The 15258-nt window shown below is 37.2% G+C and overlaps 1 protein-coding gene across 1 annotated transcript in view; it reads left to right on the top strand.

Annotated features, from left to right (window-relative positions):
• Positions 1 to 14772, top strand: part of ADGB (androglobin) — a 115125-nt gene extending 100353 nt beyond the window's left edge. The window contains exons 30-35 of the mRNA XM_075748459.1: positions 4174 to 4361; positions 6061 to 6216; positions 8663 to 8771; positions 10880 to 10982; positions 12359 to 12542; positions 14374 to 14772. Of these exons, the coding sequence (XP_075604574.1) occupies positions 4174 to 4361; positions 6061 to 6216; positions 8663 to 8771; positions 10880 to 10982; positions 12359 to 12542; positions 14374 to 14565 (932 nt within the window). The 3' untranslated portion in view covers positions 14566 to 14772. The remainder of the gene's footprint in view (positions 1 to 4173; positions 4362 to 6060; positions 6217 to 8662; positions 8772 to 10879; positions 10983 to 12358; positions 12543 to 14373) is intronic.
• Positions 14773 to 15258: the final 486 nt, after the last annotated feature.

Here is a 15258-nt window from a genome sequence, read left to right as displayed (position 1 = left end):
TGGAGTTAGTTTTATATTAAAGCTAATTTATCATGGCAAAAGCATATTTCAGCTTTGTATTAGCATTTACTAAAGTCTTTTAAATTAGTCTCCCTTTAAATAAAGATCCATACTAATATACTATTGATATTCACCTTTATTACAAATATCTATTAAGAACATTTTTTTGAGAAATAAGTTGTCCAGCAAACAGATATACTATGATAATTTTGTATTTGTTGATATTTGTTATTCTTTTCTTTCTTCAAAATCCTTAATACTGCAGCTTGGCAGTATTTGTAAAAAGAACTGTGTTTGTTAGCAAAAATTATTTCATGAGTAATATTAGTCATATTTATTATATATGAGATCTCATTAAATGTTTTATTAAAGAGCACATTGCAGAAACAAAACATTAAAAAGACATTAACCAGGAAAACCCAAGTACACAGATATTAGAAAGTGCCAGATAGTGTATTATTTATACAGTGTTCACTCTTTTCTCTCTTTTTTTTTCCTTTTTTTTTTCTTCCATTGGGAACTGTTAATGGGGCAAGACTTCAATGAACAATTGTGAAAAAAAGTAAGGTCTGGATCATAATTCTTGTGTAAAAGAGGAAAAATTAGCAGGCAATCTTGCAATGGCTAATACCATTTTAAGTTGCTTGACCGAGTGAACAAAATTATCTTAAAATTTGTTTTATATATATGATTTTCAGCTATTGTCTGTCTGGGTTCTTTGGTTTTACTTTTCTTGTAGTAAGATCAGAAGTTTTATTGTGCAACTGTCACATCCTAGAGTTGAATCGTCAGTGTGCACTGAATGCTGACTGCATCATGCATTTCATATATTGCCTGAAGTTAACTCAAGAGTATTAGGTGTTGATGAGAGAAGGCTATCTGTCCAACTGGGAGAGCAGGGGGAGATAGGGCACCCAACCCAGGTGGTAGAGGTAGGTTTGAAAAGGCAGGAGGGGCAATGTCCTTTGGAATATTCCTTTTTTTCTCCAGAGCTGGGAAAGTTTCTCCCACAGGTTTTTCTCTTCCCGCAGGAGAACTTGTTGGCTCGTGTCAAGGGCAGGATTCATGAGATGTTTCACAGGATGTTCAGTTCTCCATCTATCTCTTTCCAACCTTGCCTGTCCGTAGTGATTAATCACTTGCCTGGTGTTCAGTGAAAAAAGAGGTCACAGAGGATACACGATAGTGCTAAGAGTTTAAAGACCTGTAGACCTCCAAGCAATGCTCTAACCCCACCCTACTACTGCAACCACATTGGTGGTTTCTTCTATCCTGGTGCGGTTTTACTGCAACTTTAGTGTCTGGATGAGCCCAACTTTGGAAATATTTTTGATGTTACTACCTGTCTGGAATCCTTCTGAGGGTCCAGCCAGAGACCCGAAAAACAACATCTGACCTTCTCGGTCATTTCCTAACCAAATCTGAAAGTGTCTCATGGGGCAAGTAACAGTCATTTCTGCCAACTACTGAGTAATCTCACTAAAAGCTTAGAGCTTATTTCAGATAGTGGGAGCATGATTTTTTTTTTTTTTTTTAAATAATCTTCGAAAGACTCTTCTGTATTTTACCTATGAATAAGATACATTCTCTGTAATTTGTATTTCATAAATCAGGAGTAGCTGTCTATCTTGCCTAAAAAAGAGAATTGTTGTATCTCAGAAATTCTGAGTTTCAGATAGGAATAATTTGGTGTAATTATTTAGCTTGTCATAGACAGGACATCAGACTGGATGAACACTGTGGTCCCTTCTGGCATTAGAGTAAAAGAATCCCTGAGTAAATGATTCAAAAGTGGTCAAGAAGGTAATTTTATAAGTTGTTGTCAGCTGTTTGTCATCACTGCCAACTGGTGTGATGCCCAAACTTTTCTTGGAGTCATACATATACAATAACTGCCACCGAGAGTTTGTGATGATTGATGCATAAGCTGTGAGCTAGAATTCAGCCATGGCCTTTTGCTTTTTGTACCATCTCCTCGCCTTCCTTCTCCTCACACCCCATACAACACATTTGCTTGGCTTTGGCCTTCGGTAAAGCCCCGGGGAACTACTCACGTATCCCTCGGAGTCAGAGTGGGCTGCATACTATATTGCCAAACCGCAGACAGTGCCTCCTCTGGGGATAGCTGGAGGATGGTCCCAAAGCCAGAGAGACTGCCCACTCTGCTGAGGGCAGGAGGAGGGCTGGGGGAACCCCGACAGGGCAGCGTACTCTTAGCTGAGTCCTGTCCTAAGCTGCCGTATCAGGAGTTAAAGCAGGATACCTCATTTTAGCCCTGTCATCATCTCACATACTTGTTTGTTATTTACTAACTTCTCAGTGTATGCAATAAATCCCGAGCACCAAAATGTTAAAATTCAGAGTTGTAAAATATTTATAGAAGCCAGACAAAGCTTGTGGTATCTCATGACATAGAAAGTCTTTGTCTGATATCATTTAGCTAATGACACTGAATGTCTCTTGAGTGTTTGTATAAACAATAATTAATTTATCTTTAAAAATTAATAATTCACTGAATAATGCATGTACACCAGCCTGATTTATGGTGCTAATATGTTATGATAATGTGAAATTAAATGGAAAGCCATTTATGTAATGATATTATAACTTCAAATAATGTCATCACTATTTATTTTATACTTACATTTCCTCTGGAGTTGTTTTAGTATCTTCAATATTTTAGGAGACCACTTTATTTTTTGCTTTCATTCTTTAATGTATGCTTTGGTAGCATTGAATCAATTTAAGTTTAACACTTTGATTCCATTGTACATTATTTAAGTAGCATGAGGAAATGAGAGTAATACAATTTATACATAAACACATGTATAATGTATGACGTAATAGACATATATATGATATAATATATATTTGCATGTGTAGTTATATATGTATCATAAATGTTTCCATATATTTAATATTTGTAATTTTATATATCCATATAACCTCAGCCATGACACTGCAGATCTGATCCAAAGATTATTAAAGCCAGTGGAATATCTTCAGCGGACTTTGGATCAAATCATGCAGCACAGTGATTTGTCCTCAGTGGAAAGAGATTAGAAAAGCTCAGCATTAGTGAAAGATACCTTGTTATTATAGTCAGCTTGTAAAACGGTCACTCATTTCCTCTTTTTTCTAAGAGAAATCCCTTGTTTTATTGTATTGACTAAATCTAGGTTGTCAGGATTTGTTTTAATGTTTTGAGCAGTATGAAGGTGGAGGCAAACAGACATTTCAGACTCAGATTTTTAATCTTTCTCATAGTGGTGTGAGTTCATTCCAAGTTGTTTCAGTTGACATGTTCCCTATGCTATTAAAGGTATATGCTACTACAGGCTTTATTGATTTATTGATTGTATTGATTCTATTTAGTTATTCATTTATTTTAACATGAATATGGCATGAAAAAAGTCTTAACAGCTCCCACCAGCTAAGACAGTGCAGAGGAAGTGTTACAAATATAAATTCTCAGCATCTTTAATTCAAGCATATAGCATACATAAAGCATACACATGTACTGATAAAATAATTAATCCAACATGTTCTCAGATAGTTCTGAGAATGATAATTCTGAATTTCTTAAATACGTATAAAGTCTGAAATATGTTTCTTTGCCTTAACTTCCTTACATTTTTGGTGGGCTGTATCTTCCCTTCTGCTCTTCCCACTCTCAGGCTTACAAGGATATGAGACAGTGAGACAGCACTGACATTGCGTACTTTGAGCTTCTCACCTGCATGGTGCATAACACTGACAGAGATTGTATGACACTCTATAAGAGGAATAAGAGTCAGATTATGATTCTGTACATTGCAGTCTTTGGACTGACCCATACACAAGGCAACACCACAGTGACTGATGTGCAGTGATCTTGGCAAACTCACAGTTAAGCCCTGGGTAAAGTGCTTTTTAGGACGGATAAGGCTGTCACAATATGTCCACCTTGTAATTCTATTTTTAAAAGTTGTTTTGTCCCCAAATTCTTTCTCAGTCCAACAGTAAATGTTAGTGAGGTACTTGAAAATGTCAACTAATTGACTTTTGTTTGTCTTTCTGTATGGCTGGCTGTTTTGTGCTGTTATTCCACTCTGGATATTATATGGGGAAATATATATATGGATGACAATGGTATCGTCTAATTCATCATGCATCATAACTCCATCTGAATAGTACATGGGGAAAAGCACGAGGAGCATGGCTTTCCCCTAATACTCAATAATGGTGAAGGACAAAAGTCTGCAAGTATTCCTAAAGCAACCAGAAAATCAAAAGAAAAAGCATCTGAGAAGACAGAAAAAGAGAAGTCCAATAAAGAAAGAGGATCACTTGTATCCCTTGCATCTCAACCTGAATCTCAGGTGAGAACAAATCCAAGAAACTGGATTTGTTGCATGTGCCATCATTGCACTGAGTGTTATGATATTTTCAGGTCTGCAATTCAATATTACTAGCACTTCTAGTGTATCCCTTGCGTTTCTCTATGCCCTTCTTAGCCACCTTTTTAGCTTTACACCTGATTGATAGAGATTGAATTACACATGTAACAGACATGCATCCTGCATTTAGAAATGTAATGTGCTCATTTCTTTGTTTATGTGTAAGGGAAATACTGCTTGTTCCTTTTGTTGCTCTAGTTTCTGTCTCTGCTGAAAGTTTATTAAATTCCATGAATTCACCATAGTCATGTCCCATTAACCACTCATCGTAGTGTTTTTCATGGGTTCCCAGGGAGATGAAATAGGTCTTTCCCCTATAGTCAGTTTCTGTTTCGTATGTCACAATTGTCGTTAGCTTGCGGACATGCAACGGCAGAAAAAATTGGTACCTACTTGCAAATTCGTCTCATCTGTGGTGGGATAATCTGAGTGCTCTGTGGCTGACCGAAAGGCTACTGCCAGCCTGTATGCCTTAAAAGGAATAATTGACTTTATGGATTGCAAACAGATTAATGGAAGGCCAAGAAGAAACTGGTAGCTCCTCCTTTCATGGTATTGCTTTTGCTGGGAATTTTGCTGCCTCATGGCAGGTAGTTCAAGGGGAGGGCATCTCCACAGTTTTTCATGAAGAACTGTCTACTGAATTGTTTTGCTGACTGAACCTGCTGCACAGCAAACTTTCCTATGATTCACATCCACACCTACTTTATATAGAGTTCCGGAATCGTGCCTTAACCCTTCTTTCAGAGCAGTCCGAGTGGCTGCAGTTGGGATTGGTGGCCACAGAAATGCAATGCAGCTTCAGGCTGTGTCAGAGTTCTGCCTTCAGCTCCAATGACGGGGTACGCTAGTGGTGCTGGGATGGTAGCTCTTGGGAGTTCTTCAGTCTGCCACGAAAACAAATGCAAATTTCAAGATGGAACTTCTTCCAGATAAAGAAGATGCCCACCTTTAGTCTCAAATAAAAGCTGAAGTCCTATTTCTACTTCTAACTCTTGGGCTTAAAGCTTCTGCAGATGGGATGGTTTCCAGAAATATATGCAGCATAATATCTCATTCATTGGTCAGTCAGCAGAATAGTGTCCTACACTTGAAGCACTACTTGTACCCTACAGTTCTGGAGATGCCATGCGTTAAGGTGGTTTAGAGAATTTGGGAAGTGATTGGAAAGAACCAGATGCCTCATAAGACAGAACAAGATTTATTTCTACACAAAAAGCCTAGTTAAGTATAATAAGAGTTCTAGTAAAAAAGCTTGTGGATTGAAGGAAAGGAAAGAAGGGAAGGAAAGGAAAAAAACTTGACAGAAAGATAAGACAATAATCGCTACAAAATACTCTTGTTCAGACAGACTATTGAGAAGAACTGGGAGTGTGGAGCATGTCGTATGGGATTGGGGGGGAAGCACATAAACAAAATACTTCAAAGAGCTTCTAGACATCGCAAAGTAATTTTCCTTTCTTTTGGCAGCCATTGCATGGTAATGCATGTCAAAGTCTATCAAGGTATAATGTATATCAGTCAGGAAAATTACCAGGATACAGAAACATAATGTTATCCTAAATAGCAGTAGTAGATGTATACTGATGAATACATTATGTTTATCATACTTCACTTTCAGCAAGCTGCTTCAAACAAACCGTACTGGACTTTACGTCTAGTTAGTGAGCAGAGAGAGGCAGATGTTCTGGAGGTGAAGAAAGACACCCAGCGAGCAGATGAGATCAAAGCCATGAAACAAGCATGGGAGTCTGCAGAGCCAGGAAGAGCTATCAAGGTAATAGCAGAGTGCAATCATTGCAGTAATGTTTCTTCACAGGTTCCAGGAACTGCTGTGATGGTAGAGCAGTTGCCACAGCAGAGATCTGACTTCATGTGTCTGTCCTTTTCACCACTCTGTGGAAGATAGGAAATTTTACACACGTTACAGAATCAAAAGTGATTGTGTGCATGAATTCTGGGTGGGAATCCGGATCATCTCCTTTAGACTTTTGTAGATCACTGAGATTTTAATTTCAACTTTACAAAACAGAAAAGTTTCTCCTTAGAAAACCCACTACCTCTACACAGTTGCAAAGCTGCTACTTGTGACAAGTTTAATGTTTAGCATGAACAGATTCTAGTGAGAAATACACTGTTATAAACATGCCAAAAAGATTTATCTTGAAGAATTGGCACCTGGCCATATCATCACTGAAATTGTCCCTGGCCACCAGGATTCCCACATTCATTGAGGATCTCAGGTTATCCATGAGCCTGTACATGCTGCTGTGTATGAATTCACTGGTTTGGAGAAGCAATATTAACTCAGTTGTCAGCTGCAGCTGGGCTCTTTTGACATGACGTATGCTTAAGATGGAAAAATAATACAAGTTATTTCTAGCAAAGCAAAAAGTTGCACTGGTGATTCAGAATTGGAAGCATTGTTACCAAAAAAGGAAAATGAAAGAACAAAGTGCAGTCTTTAAACTTACCTGACAGTCATCCCCTATCACCACCACCAGCACTGACCATTGAGGGATATTTGGCCAGAAACCCCAGCTCAGAAGCATTTTGCTTTTTTTATATTACCTTTCAGAAATGAACCTCAGACATGGCTCTTCCCAGTTACACTTTTTCTCAGATTTTACAGATTTTCCCAGTTCTGTTCAGTGTACCCAAAGCTCAAAAATTTTTCTGCCACTACTTTATTAAATTCTGATCTAAGGAGAGATGCGTTACTCTGCAGCTTTGATTGGCTGTGCTGAGACTGAAAATGCTAGTACAGCGTCCTAAAGATTAGCTGGAAATGAATCCCCTTTGATGTGTAAAGAGTCTCTTCAGGATGCTGGTTCTATCACCGTTGCCTTTTTTGTTCAGAAAATCAACTGAATTACAGCTAAAGGGTTCCATTTTAAAAGCCCCTTAGGTCTGTGACATTTTTCTAAAACAGCCATTGATAAGAAAATTGCAGCAACTATATGTAATACATTAAAAAAAGGTCTAACTTGGGGGTCTGATATCCAGACTAAGGAGCTTCCCTTCTCCTTTCTTCCTGATCACCGAGGCCCAAGGTCTGCCCGTTCCAGGGGTCACGTGCCCTGTGACTCTGGGAATTAGGTGCCTGACTCCAGGCTGACTTCTGGCTTCTCCGTCTATTCTGGCAATTTGAGCCCTTAAGAGAAAGTCCAGTGAGCCCAAGTCATCGTCTGAAAAGACAGGCAGAAGTAGTGATGCCTGTTTTTGGCATCAAAGATCATTGAATCTGAAAGGGTTTGGACCCATAGCTCCCATTTCTTGGGAGGAAGACTAAATCACCAGGCTATAGGGGCTCCTAGGAGGAAGAGGTATTTCCCTAAGGAGGTGCAGTAGCTGAATGTATTCTGACCATATATTCAGCTATAAGGAAACAGACCTTGCTTTTCAGGATTTGTTTCTTTTGTTTGGTTGGGTTTTTTAAAATCCAAAGATCATTTTAAACTGCACAGAGACCAGTGATTTTCCAGTATTTCATTGCATGATGACCTTTAGTGTAAGTATCCAACATCTCAGGACTGATTCAGTGGGAACCCTGGCATCTTTTCTGATTCCAGCCCCATGCAGAATTGCATACTGCACTCTGGTGTTAGGTTTGTTATTGGCAGCATCATTTTCTCATTGGGGTACTTACTAAATATAGCCAGTATGCATTGAGTGGAGTGAAACTGTTCAAAGTGTGCTGCCTATTCTTCATTTTACTGAACTACTGTCTCACAAAGGTTTACTTAGGGGTACTTCTTCATATACTCAAGGCACACTTGATATAAATTAAAGATGAACTTTAAGTGCTAATGCTAATTTATAGCTCCTCTACACAACACATTAAAACTAAACAAATAAAGGTTCCAAAATATTGCTAGAAAAATTGGATGCTTGATGTTGACAGGTTATTATTTCAGAAAAATCTATTGGAGAGATGGCTTGAATATGACTCTGACATGTAATGTGGTCCTCTTACATTTATCTTTTTTTTTTCCCCAGTGACTCACTAATGATATTCCTGTTGTTAGAGGTGATGTTTTCACAGATCAAACCAGTGAAATATACTCACCGGTAATATGAAGTACCCTCATTATCTCACATTCACTGGATTTCAAGTTTTTCTTTCTTATTGACTAGTTATAGATTCCTACTTTTGAACATTCTTTGGGATGTAAAGTATGCAGTAGAAGTTTTCTTATCTGGATTAAAACTTTGAACTCTAGGCTTTTCAGGAACGCATGCGGTTTATTAATAAGTATGCTGTGAGAGATTCAGAGGAGCCCATAGCTGGGACTGAGACTGCCAGTTTAACACCTAGTTCAGGAAAAAGAGGTAAGTGTATAACTTTCTGTCAACCATGTCTTTGGTTCATCATGTTCAACATGTTCATCTCCTTGGAAGAAATTTCTGCATTAAATACTGGTAGTAAATGAATAGAACAGCCCGGATTAAGGTGTCCAAATGCACAATGGCATGCTTTGTCTCTATCTTCTCTATCCCCCTTTTTTTTCAGTTGTGTCATTGCTCCATTTTCAAACACAGATAGAGCCTCATTGCTCTTGGAGGCTGCCAAGTTACCCATAAGCAAACTTTAGACAGTCCTTCTGTACTAGAATTCTAACCCTAAATTAACCTGAAATTTTTGGAAGTTCAATGGAAAATATCTAATCCCTCAGTTCCAAGTAGGATACCAGAGATCATTAGTGTAGAAACATCAAAAAATTGTTTAGCAGCTGAAACAGCATGTCAGTAAGACACTACTATTTCTAATGGGCATTTCTGATGTGTTAATGTTCATGGAAACTCTTCATGGACAGTGCTCTGGAAATGAGGTGTCAAAAAGTGCATACTGAGTAGCATGGGCTTCCTTGCAGCTTCCATAAGTGTTGTTTAATTTTATTTAGTGGTCACAACTTCTATGGTTTCTTCATTTGTATTCCCCGGCAATTACCGAACTCTGATGAAAATTTGAACTGGGTGCATGCTGCAAGGCCGTTTGTTGTTTCTTTTCTTCTGAGAATAATGCTGAGATCAGGCCATCACAAAAAAGAAAGTACAATACCCCATCTGATTGTGACAATCTGGTCATGGCTCATGTGCATAGAACTAGAACCTGTGACTAGTATATAACTTGTTAAGATTAGTATTTTTTCCAGTCAGGTAAGTAATCCTCCCAGGAGTGTTTCAGAACTTAAAACAGACGTAGTCCTCACCTTATGCCGTAAACAAACACAGCGTTGGTTACTTCTTGCATTCCAAAGGAACTTGAAAAAATATTATTTCCTTTAAGTTATTGGATAAGACATTCAAAATTAATGGTTGTCTACCAAGAGCTTTATTGTAAACTAAGCATTTGGAATCTAATACAAAGTCTCTCGAAGTAAAAAGGTGATACACCGGTGATTTTAAGTTGTTACGGTTTGGTTCCATAGAGTGCAGCAATAGGCAATAATGTGCTTGAACATTTCTGTAATGTTTGGTATCTTAATGAGATTTTTTATGTTCTGGAGAATACTTTTCTGATGGGCAGTGTCTAAGGCACTTCCAAAGTCCATGCCACCCTTCTAGACCAACAGGCAAGGCTGGTATATTTGCCTATGTATAGACAATAAATATATAGAGTAATTTATTTTAATGCTCAGAAACTTCCTTCCTATTTTTGCTGAGAAAATTCCAGTAATATTTTTTAAATGTTTCAATTTATGACTGCTATTAGTAGGGTAATAAGAGAGTTTTTATGGAAACAAACGACCGCACTCATCATTAAATCTCATCAAATTTCAAAGGCATTTTCAGCACATCCAGACAAACTGAAAGAAGGAAGCATTGGAATAATCACAGCACAGCTCAGCACAGTGGCATGCTTAATATCAGATATGTCATTGCATTATGAGAATGCTGCATTAAAGCATGACATGGTTACTATCCATGTGGTTAAAAAAATTCTAAGACTTCAGAATGACCATTTTAAGTTGTCATGGGACCTTTTTTATTTAGACTGTTATTTCCCAAATTAAATCTCTGCCCAAAAGATAATATATTTTTTTTTTAAACCACAGCCAGGACTGAACAATCAGATTTGTATTGATTTTTCTTTTTAAATAAAAGAATGTGATTCCTTGCTGATTGGAACTTGTTCTTACATTCTTTAGGCACTTTAAATTGGGTGTTCTTGCTTAGATTTACAAACTTCTTGAGTACTGTGGATTTAGCTAAAATACATATATTAATTTCACTCTACCATATGTGGGGGTTTTTGCAGCATCTTTGATTCTATCACGAGTGTTGGAAATAAAAAGGCAGAAATATTATATCCTCTCCAGTCCATATTCTTTTTTAATAATGCATTTTGCTGAGCCAAAAGAGGAATAAAGCATAGAAGCATTTAGATGGAGCCTCCTAGCATAACTGAATAACCAGTTTAATCTGTTCTGTTGTAGATTCTCTTACCACAGAAGAGGAAGCATCACAAGCAGCTATTGACTCAAGCTTACAAACGCAGCAAAAAAAATGGGAGCCTATAGACCTTAGTCCTTACATGAGGTAAACTGCAGCAAGAACAATTAAGTCCCACTCAATCACCGAAATGAAAGACTGGCTAAGGATTTTCATATATAGGAATTAGTAAATGCAATATATGTTTATGCAATTGTATCTTATCTATAATTGGATGCAGTATAATTGATGTGAATTTAGCCTTTATCCTTCACATGTCATTGAAATAAGTTACAATTCTGTCACACACTTGTTAAAGCTGTGAAAATCCTGGCCCATGTTTTATATATCCTTTATGCTGTGTACACAAAATCATGTAGTAGTAAATGCAGAAGAGTAGACGGCATCAAGATACAGTTTTTAGCTTTGATTTTCCTGGCATGGAAGTGTTTTAAAATCTGTGTTTTCCTACATCCACTTATAATTTATGTCCTTTCTTTAGCATAATACATGTCAAAGGAGCTGAATCACTGCACTGCAGGTAATGAGACTGTGACATAAAATTTTGAAGAAAATGCATGTGCAGGCAAAGATATTTATTTCAGTGGTCATCTTGAAAGAAGTACATATGAAGTTTGTCATTTGATGCTAGATTCAAATATATTTAACAAATGCAGTTTGGGTAATAATAATAGTTAATAACTGAAATAATTATATCAATTATATTATTTATTCAAAAGAACTATATTCTTTATTACATGTGTTGCTATGAACCTATCTAGCTAATATACAGGCACCTGCATGTTTGCTCTGCTGCAGCTAGAACCCAGTTCATGTTTAAGTCCATTTGTATTCAACGTGGCATTTACACAGCTCATTGGTTTTCAAAAGACCTTAGAACATGGTGAAAAAATCCTCAAATTTAATTTTAAATTGAAAGGGAACCTGGTGTTATATTGAAATGAATAACACTAAAACAGTAGAAAAGATGGCAAAATACCTTCCACAGGCTTGAGTCTTGTAAGCATTTCATTTGTCTTGAACTCCTTGACTTTTACACAAGTCATTTAAGTCCAATTATAAAAATATATTATCCACTTAGCTGCCATTATGCCAATGGCAAAAAAAATTAATTACATTTGTCTCAATGCTGAATTATAATATCAAAAACTTCTGGAAATATGATATTTCTTGCAAATTAAAAATGTGTCACATGTAGGAGTTTTTCATATGCTCAAGGAGGAGCATGATTGTACAAACATTGTAAAATAGACATTCAAATGTAAGAAGACCTGGCCTCAGGAATGTACTTTCTCATTGGCATCATATATAAGCAGAGGAAAAGTGACTCCTTAACCATATCTAACCATACGATGGTGACATTGCAGTACATGAGCCAAATATATGCATATAGGTGTTAAGCAAAATATACACCACCCAAAACTGTATTAGAAATGAGACAAATATCTTTGTATTTCCTTCAGAAAAACAAGGTCTGAGTCTGTGCTAAGAAATGAATTTATCATTCAACAGCAAGAGATGCATAAAGCAGAGAAAATCAGACGTTTTAGGGAACTTCGAGAGCTGGCTTTGGAAGAGAGAGAAAAAGAACAAAATGCCAGAGCTTTATTGAAGCAGAATATACTTGAAATGTATGAGAGTCTCCAGGTAGGTTTTCAAGATTACTTTCCAATAACTTTTACTGTGATATCCACCGCTAGTATGAATATCTTGATCAACCATTCTCAAAACTTTTGTATTCAGTACCAATCATTAGAAGCAGTGAACAAGCTTGAAATTTCCTTGGGCAAAGGTTAAAACAAAAGATTCTAGGGAAAATAATAACACTACACAACATCCTTAATATGTTGTTATTAGAATTTTATTGATACAGCTCTTTGCAAAAGCACTATTTTTAAGAATGTCACCATAAAAGGATAGTTATAAGTGAGAATAAAATGAGCATTTGACATATATGACCAGATGCATATTAGATAAAGCATCAAGGTTTGGCTTTTTGTTTGTTTGTTTGTTGGCTGTAGAATTGTATAGGGCTTTTTGGAAAGTAATAAAGAACAAGATAATTTACATAGGAGGGTGAATTGCTCCTAATGTGTCTTACAGCAAAGTTAGAGAATACAGTTTTCCTGGAATATGCATGGTGGCAACAAACAACCAAATGGTATTATTAATCCTTAAAGAAACACATGTACTAATAATACATGTGGTAGCATTAGTTTAGGATCCATTGTTAGGATTAACTCAGCTAATGTATTGCACATGAAATTGGTACAGATATCTTAACAAAATCGGCTTAAGCCATGAGTGTCAACAGGAACAAAATGTTTTGTTACACAGTGGTGATACAATAACCACTTGTGATCAGCTGGTGACTGTTCAGAGCTCTTTAAACTGGGTAAGAGACAATAAAAATAACTTTACATCAAACTAATGTATTTACAGAAATCACTTGAAAACATCTCCTTAACAATTTCCCAGACAACCTGATTTATATTGCTTAACTACAAGTCTACAAGGAACCGTAGTCCTCTACCAGTGACTGACTGATCCTACTAAGAATGCATGTCCAGGTTTTCAGATGTTGCTATGATTTTGGATGCCTAACATATCATATATTAAAAGGGCAAATTTTTATTAAGAGTAGTTCCTCAGCTCTTTCTAGAAAGTATGTCCATTAAAGGTACTTAACAGTATAATTTAAAATGAGAGTTACTTGTGAATATGCATATTCATATCTACTTGTGGATGCCCCGTCCCTGGCAGTGTTCAGGGCCAGGTTGGATGGGGCTTTGGGCAACCTGGTCTAGTGGAGGGTGTCCCTGCCCATGGCAGGGAGGTTGGAACTAGATGATCTTTGAGGTCCCTTCCAACCCAAACCATTCTGTGATTCTACAATTCTATACCATGCTGATTAGCACTTTTAAAGTTTTTTCATCTGTAGACCACAGAGAACTACATAAAGGTATCCAGGCATCTCCCTTTTCCAGGATGGAAATGTAAAGGAAGAAGTTTTTGGAAGTGTCCACGTTCCACTTACCCTAAGTGTCATTGAGGGTCAATGTGATTTAGGCCCCTTTAGTCTCTTAAAAGACTACAGCTCCTAAGCCATTTTGGAATTGCTGGAAAGTAGGTTTTATGGGACTTAAGACAACAAAGGAAGCCAGTAACTGAAGAGGGACTAGACCCAGATGGGTAACTAACTAGTCTGTTGCCCTATCCTCCTTTCACACAATTAGCTTATCATGCCAGCATTTAAAAAGGGTTTTCATGGACTTTCTCCTCTTCTTCATGGTGAAAAGATTGACATATAGCTCTGTCACTGTGACAAATCAATAAAAATACATGTAAAAAGAAAAGGAGAGATGCCCACCTTGTACTTATAGAGTCACAAAGTGAAACATAACAGGAAGGATGCAGTTGCTTGTGATGAAATCAAGATTCATGTGCTGAGGGGGTATTGCTGTTTGTTTTTGGCTAGGCATCCTTAGATGAAACAAGAGGCAGAGTTCACAGCATTCGGGAAGCATACAGAAGTAAGCTGCTAGAGGCTGAGCGCAGAAAACAAGAAGAACTGGCAGCTCACAAAGCGGTCCTGCAAGCTGAGCAAGCGAAGAAAAGCCCAAATGCACACAAAAAAAAGCACGGAAAAGGTTTAGGGAAAAAAAAGTAATTGCGAGCACTAGTAAATTGTATTTAACAGTTTGGGAAAGAAAATTTACGTGCAAAGATGAGAACGAATGTTTGTTATTTTACAGCATTTTTGTCAACTATATGACATTTTATCTCTTTGCCTGGTGCTATTGAACAAATTGATCTCATAATCTTTTTAACAAAGTATTTGGTATTTTGCTTCTCATAAAGGTACTCGCTACTATTAAAGTTTGTATGTTTTACTGGAATAAAATTTTGCAACAAAAATTCATATTCCATTCAGATTCTTCTCCCAAAATCACGGTGTCTTTCATCCTCTTTTTCCAATCAAAACAGAACCAGTCAAGAATGAACCAGAGTTGAAACAGTGAATGTAACCTATCAGTTTTGAAGTCATTTAACTTGGCAGGAACATGAGCTCCTTAAGTGGATGACAATTTGTGGAGTTTAGAATAATTAAATAGTGGCATACTGCACATTTCATATGCAGGCATTGGAAGCCTTCCCACAGCCTCGTTCAGTAGACACTCACAAGCTTTCTGTGTACCGTAGCATTTTTCCCTTTCATCATTCTGTTATGTGTTTTTGAATCTCACAGTACCTCTCTGTACTGGCAAACTCACGGCACAACCTCCCAAGGCTTGTTAAAGACTTCTTAAATCCCTATTACTCTCTTTGTTCATCTTTCCTAAGCTATGTTTTGCCCACAGTG

Source organism: Balearica regulorum, chromosome 3 (genome assembly GCF_011004875.1).
Source record: "Balearica regulorum gibbericeps isolate bBalReg1 chromosome 3, bBalReg1.pri, whole genome shotgun sequence".
NCBI classification, from domain to species: domain Eukaryota; kingdom Metazoa; phylum Chordata; class Aves; order Gruiformes; family Gruidae; genus Balearica; species Balearica regulorum.
Note: the sequence above shows the minus strand (reverse complement) of the source record. Positions and strands in the feature narration are given on the sequence as shown.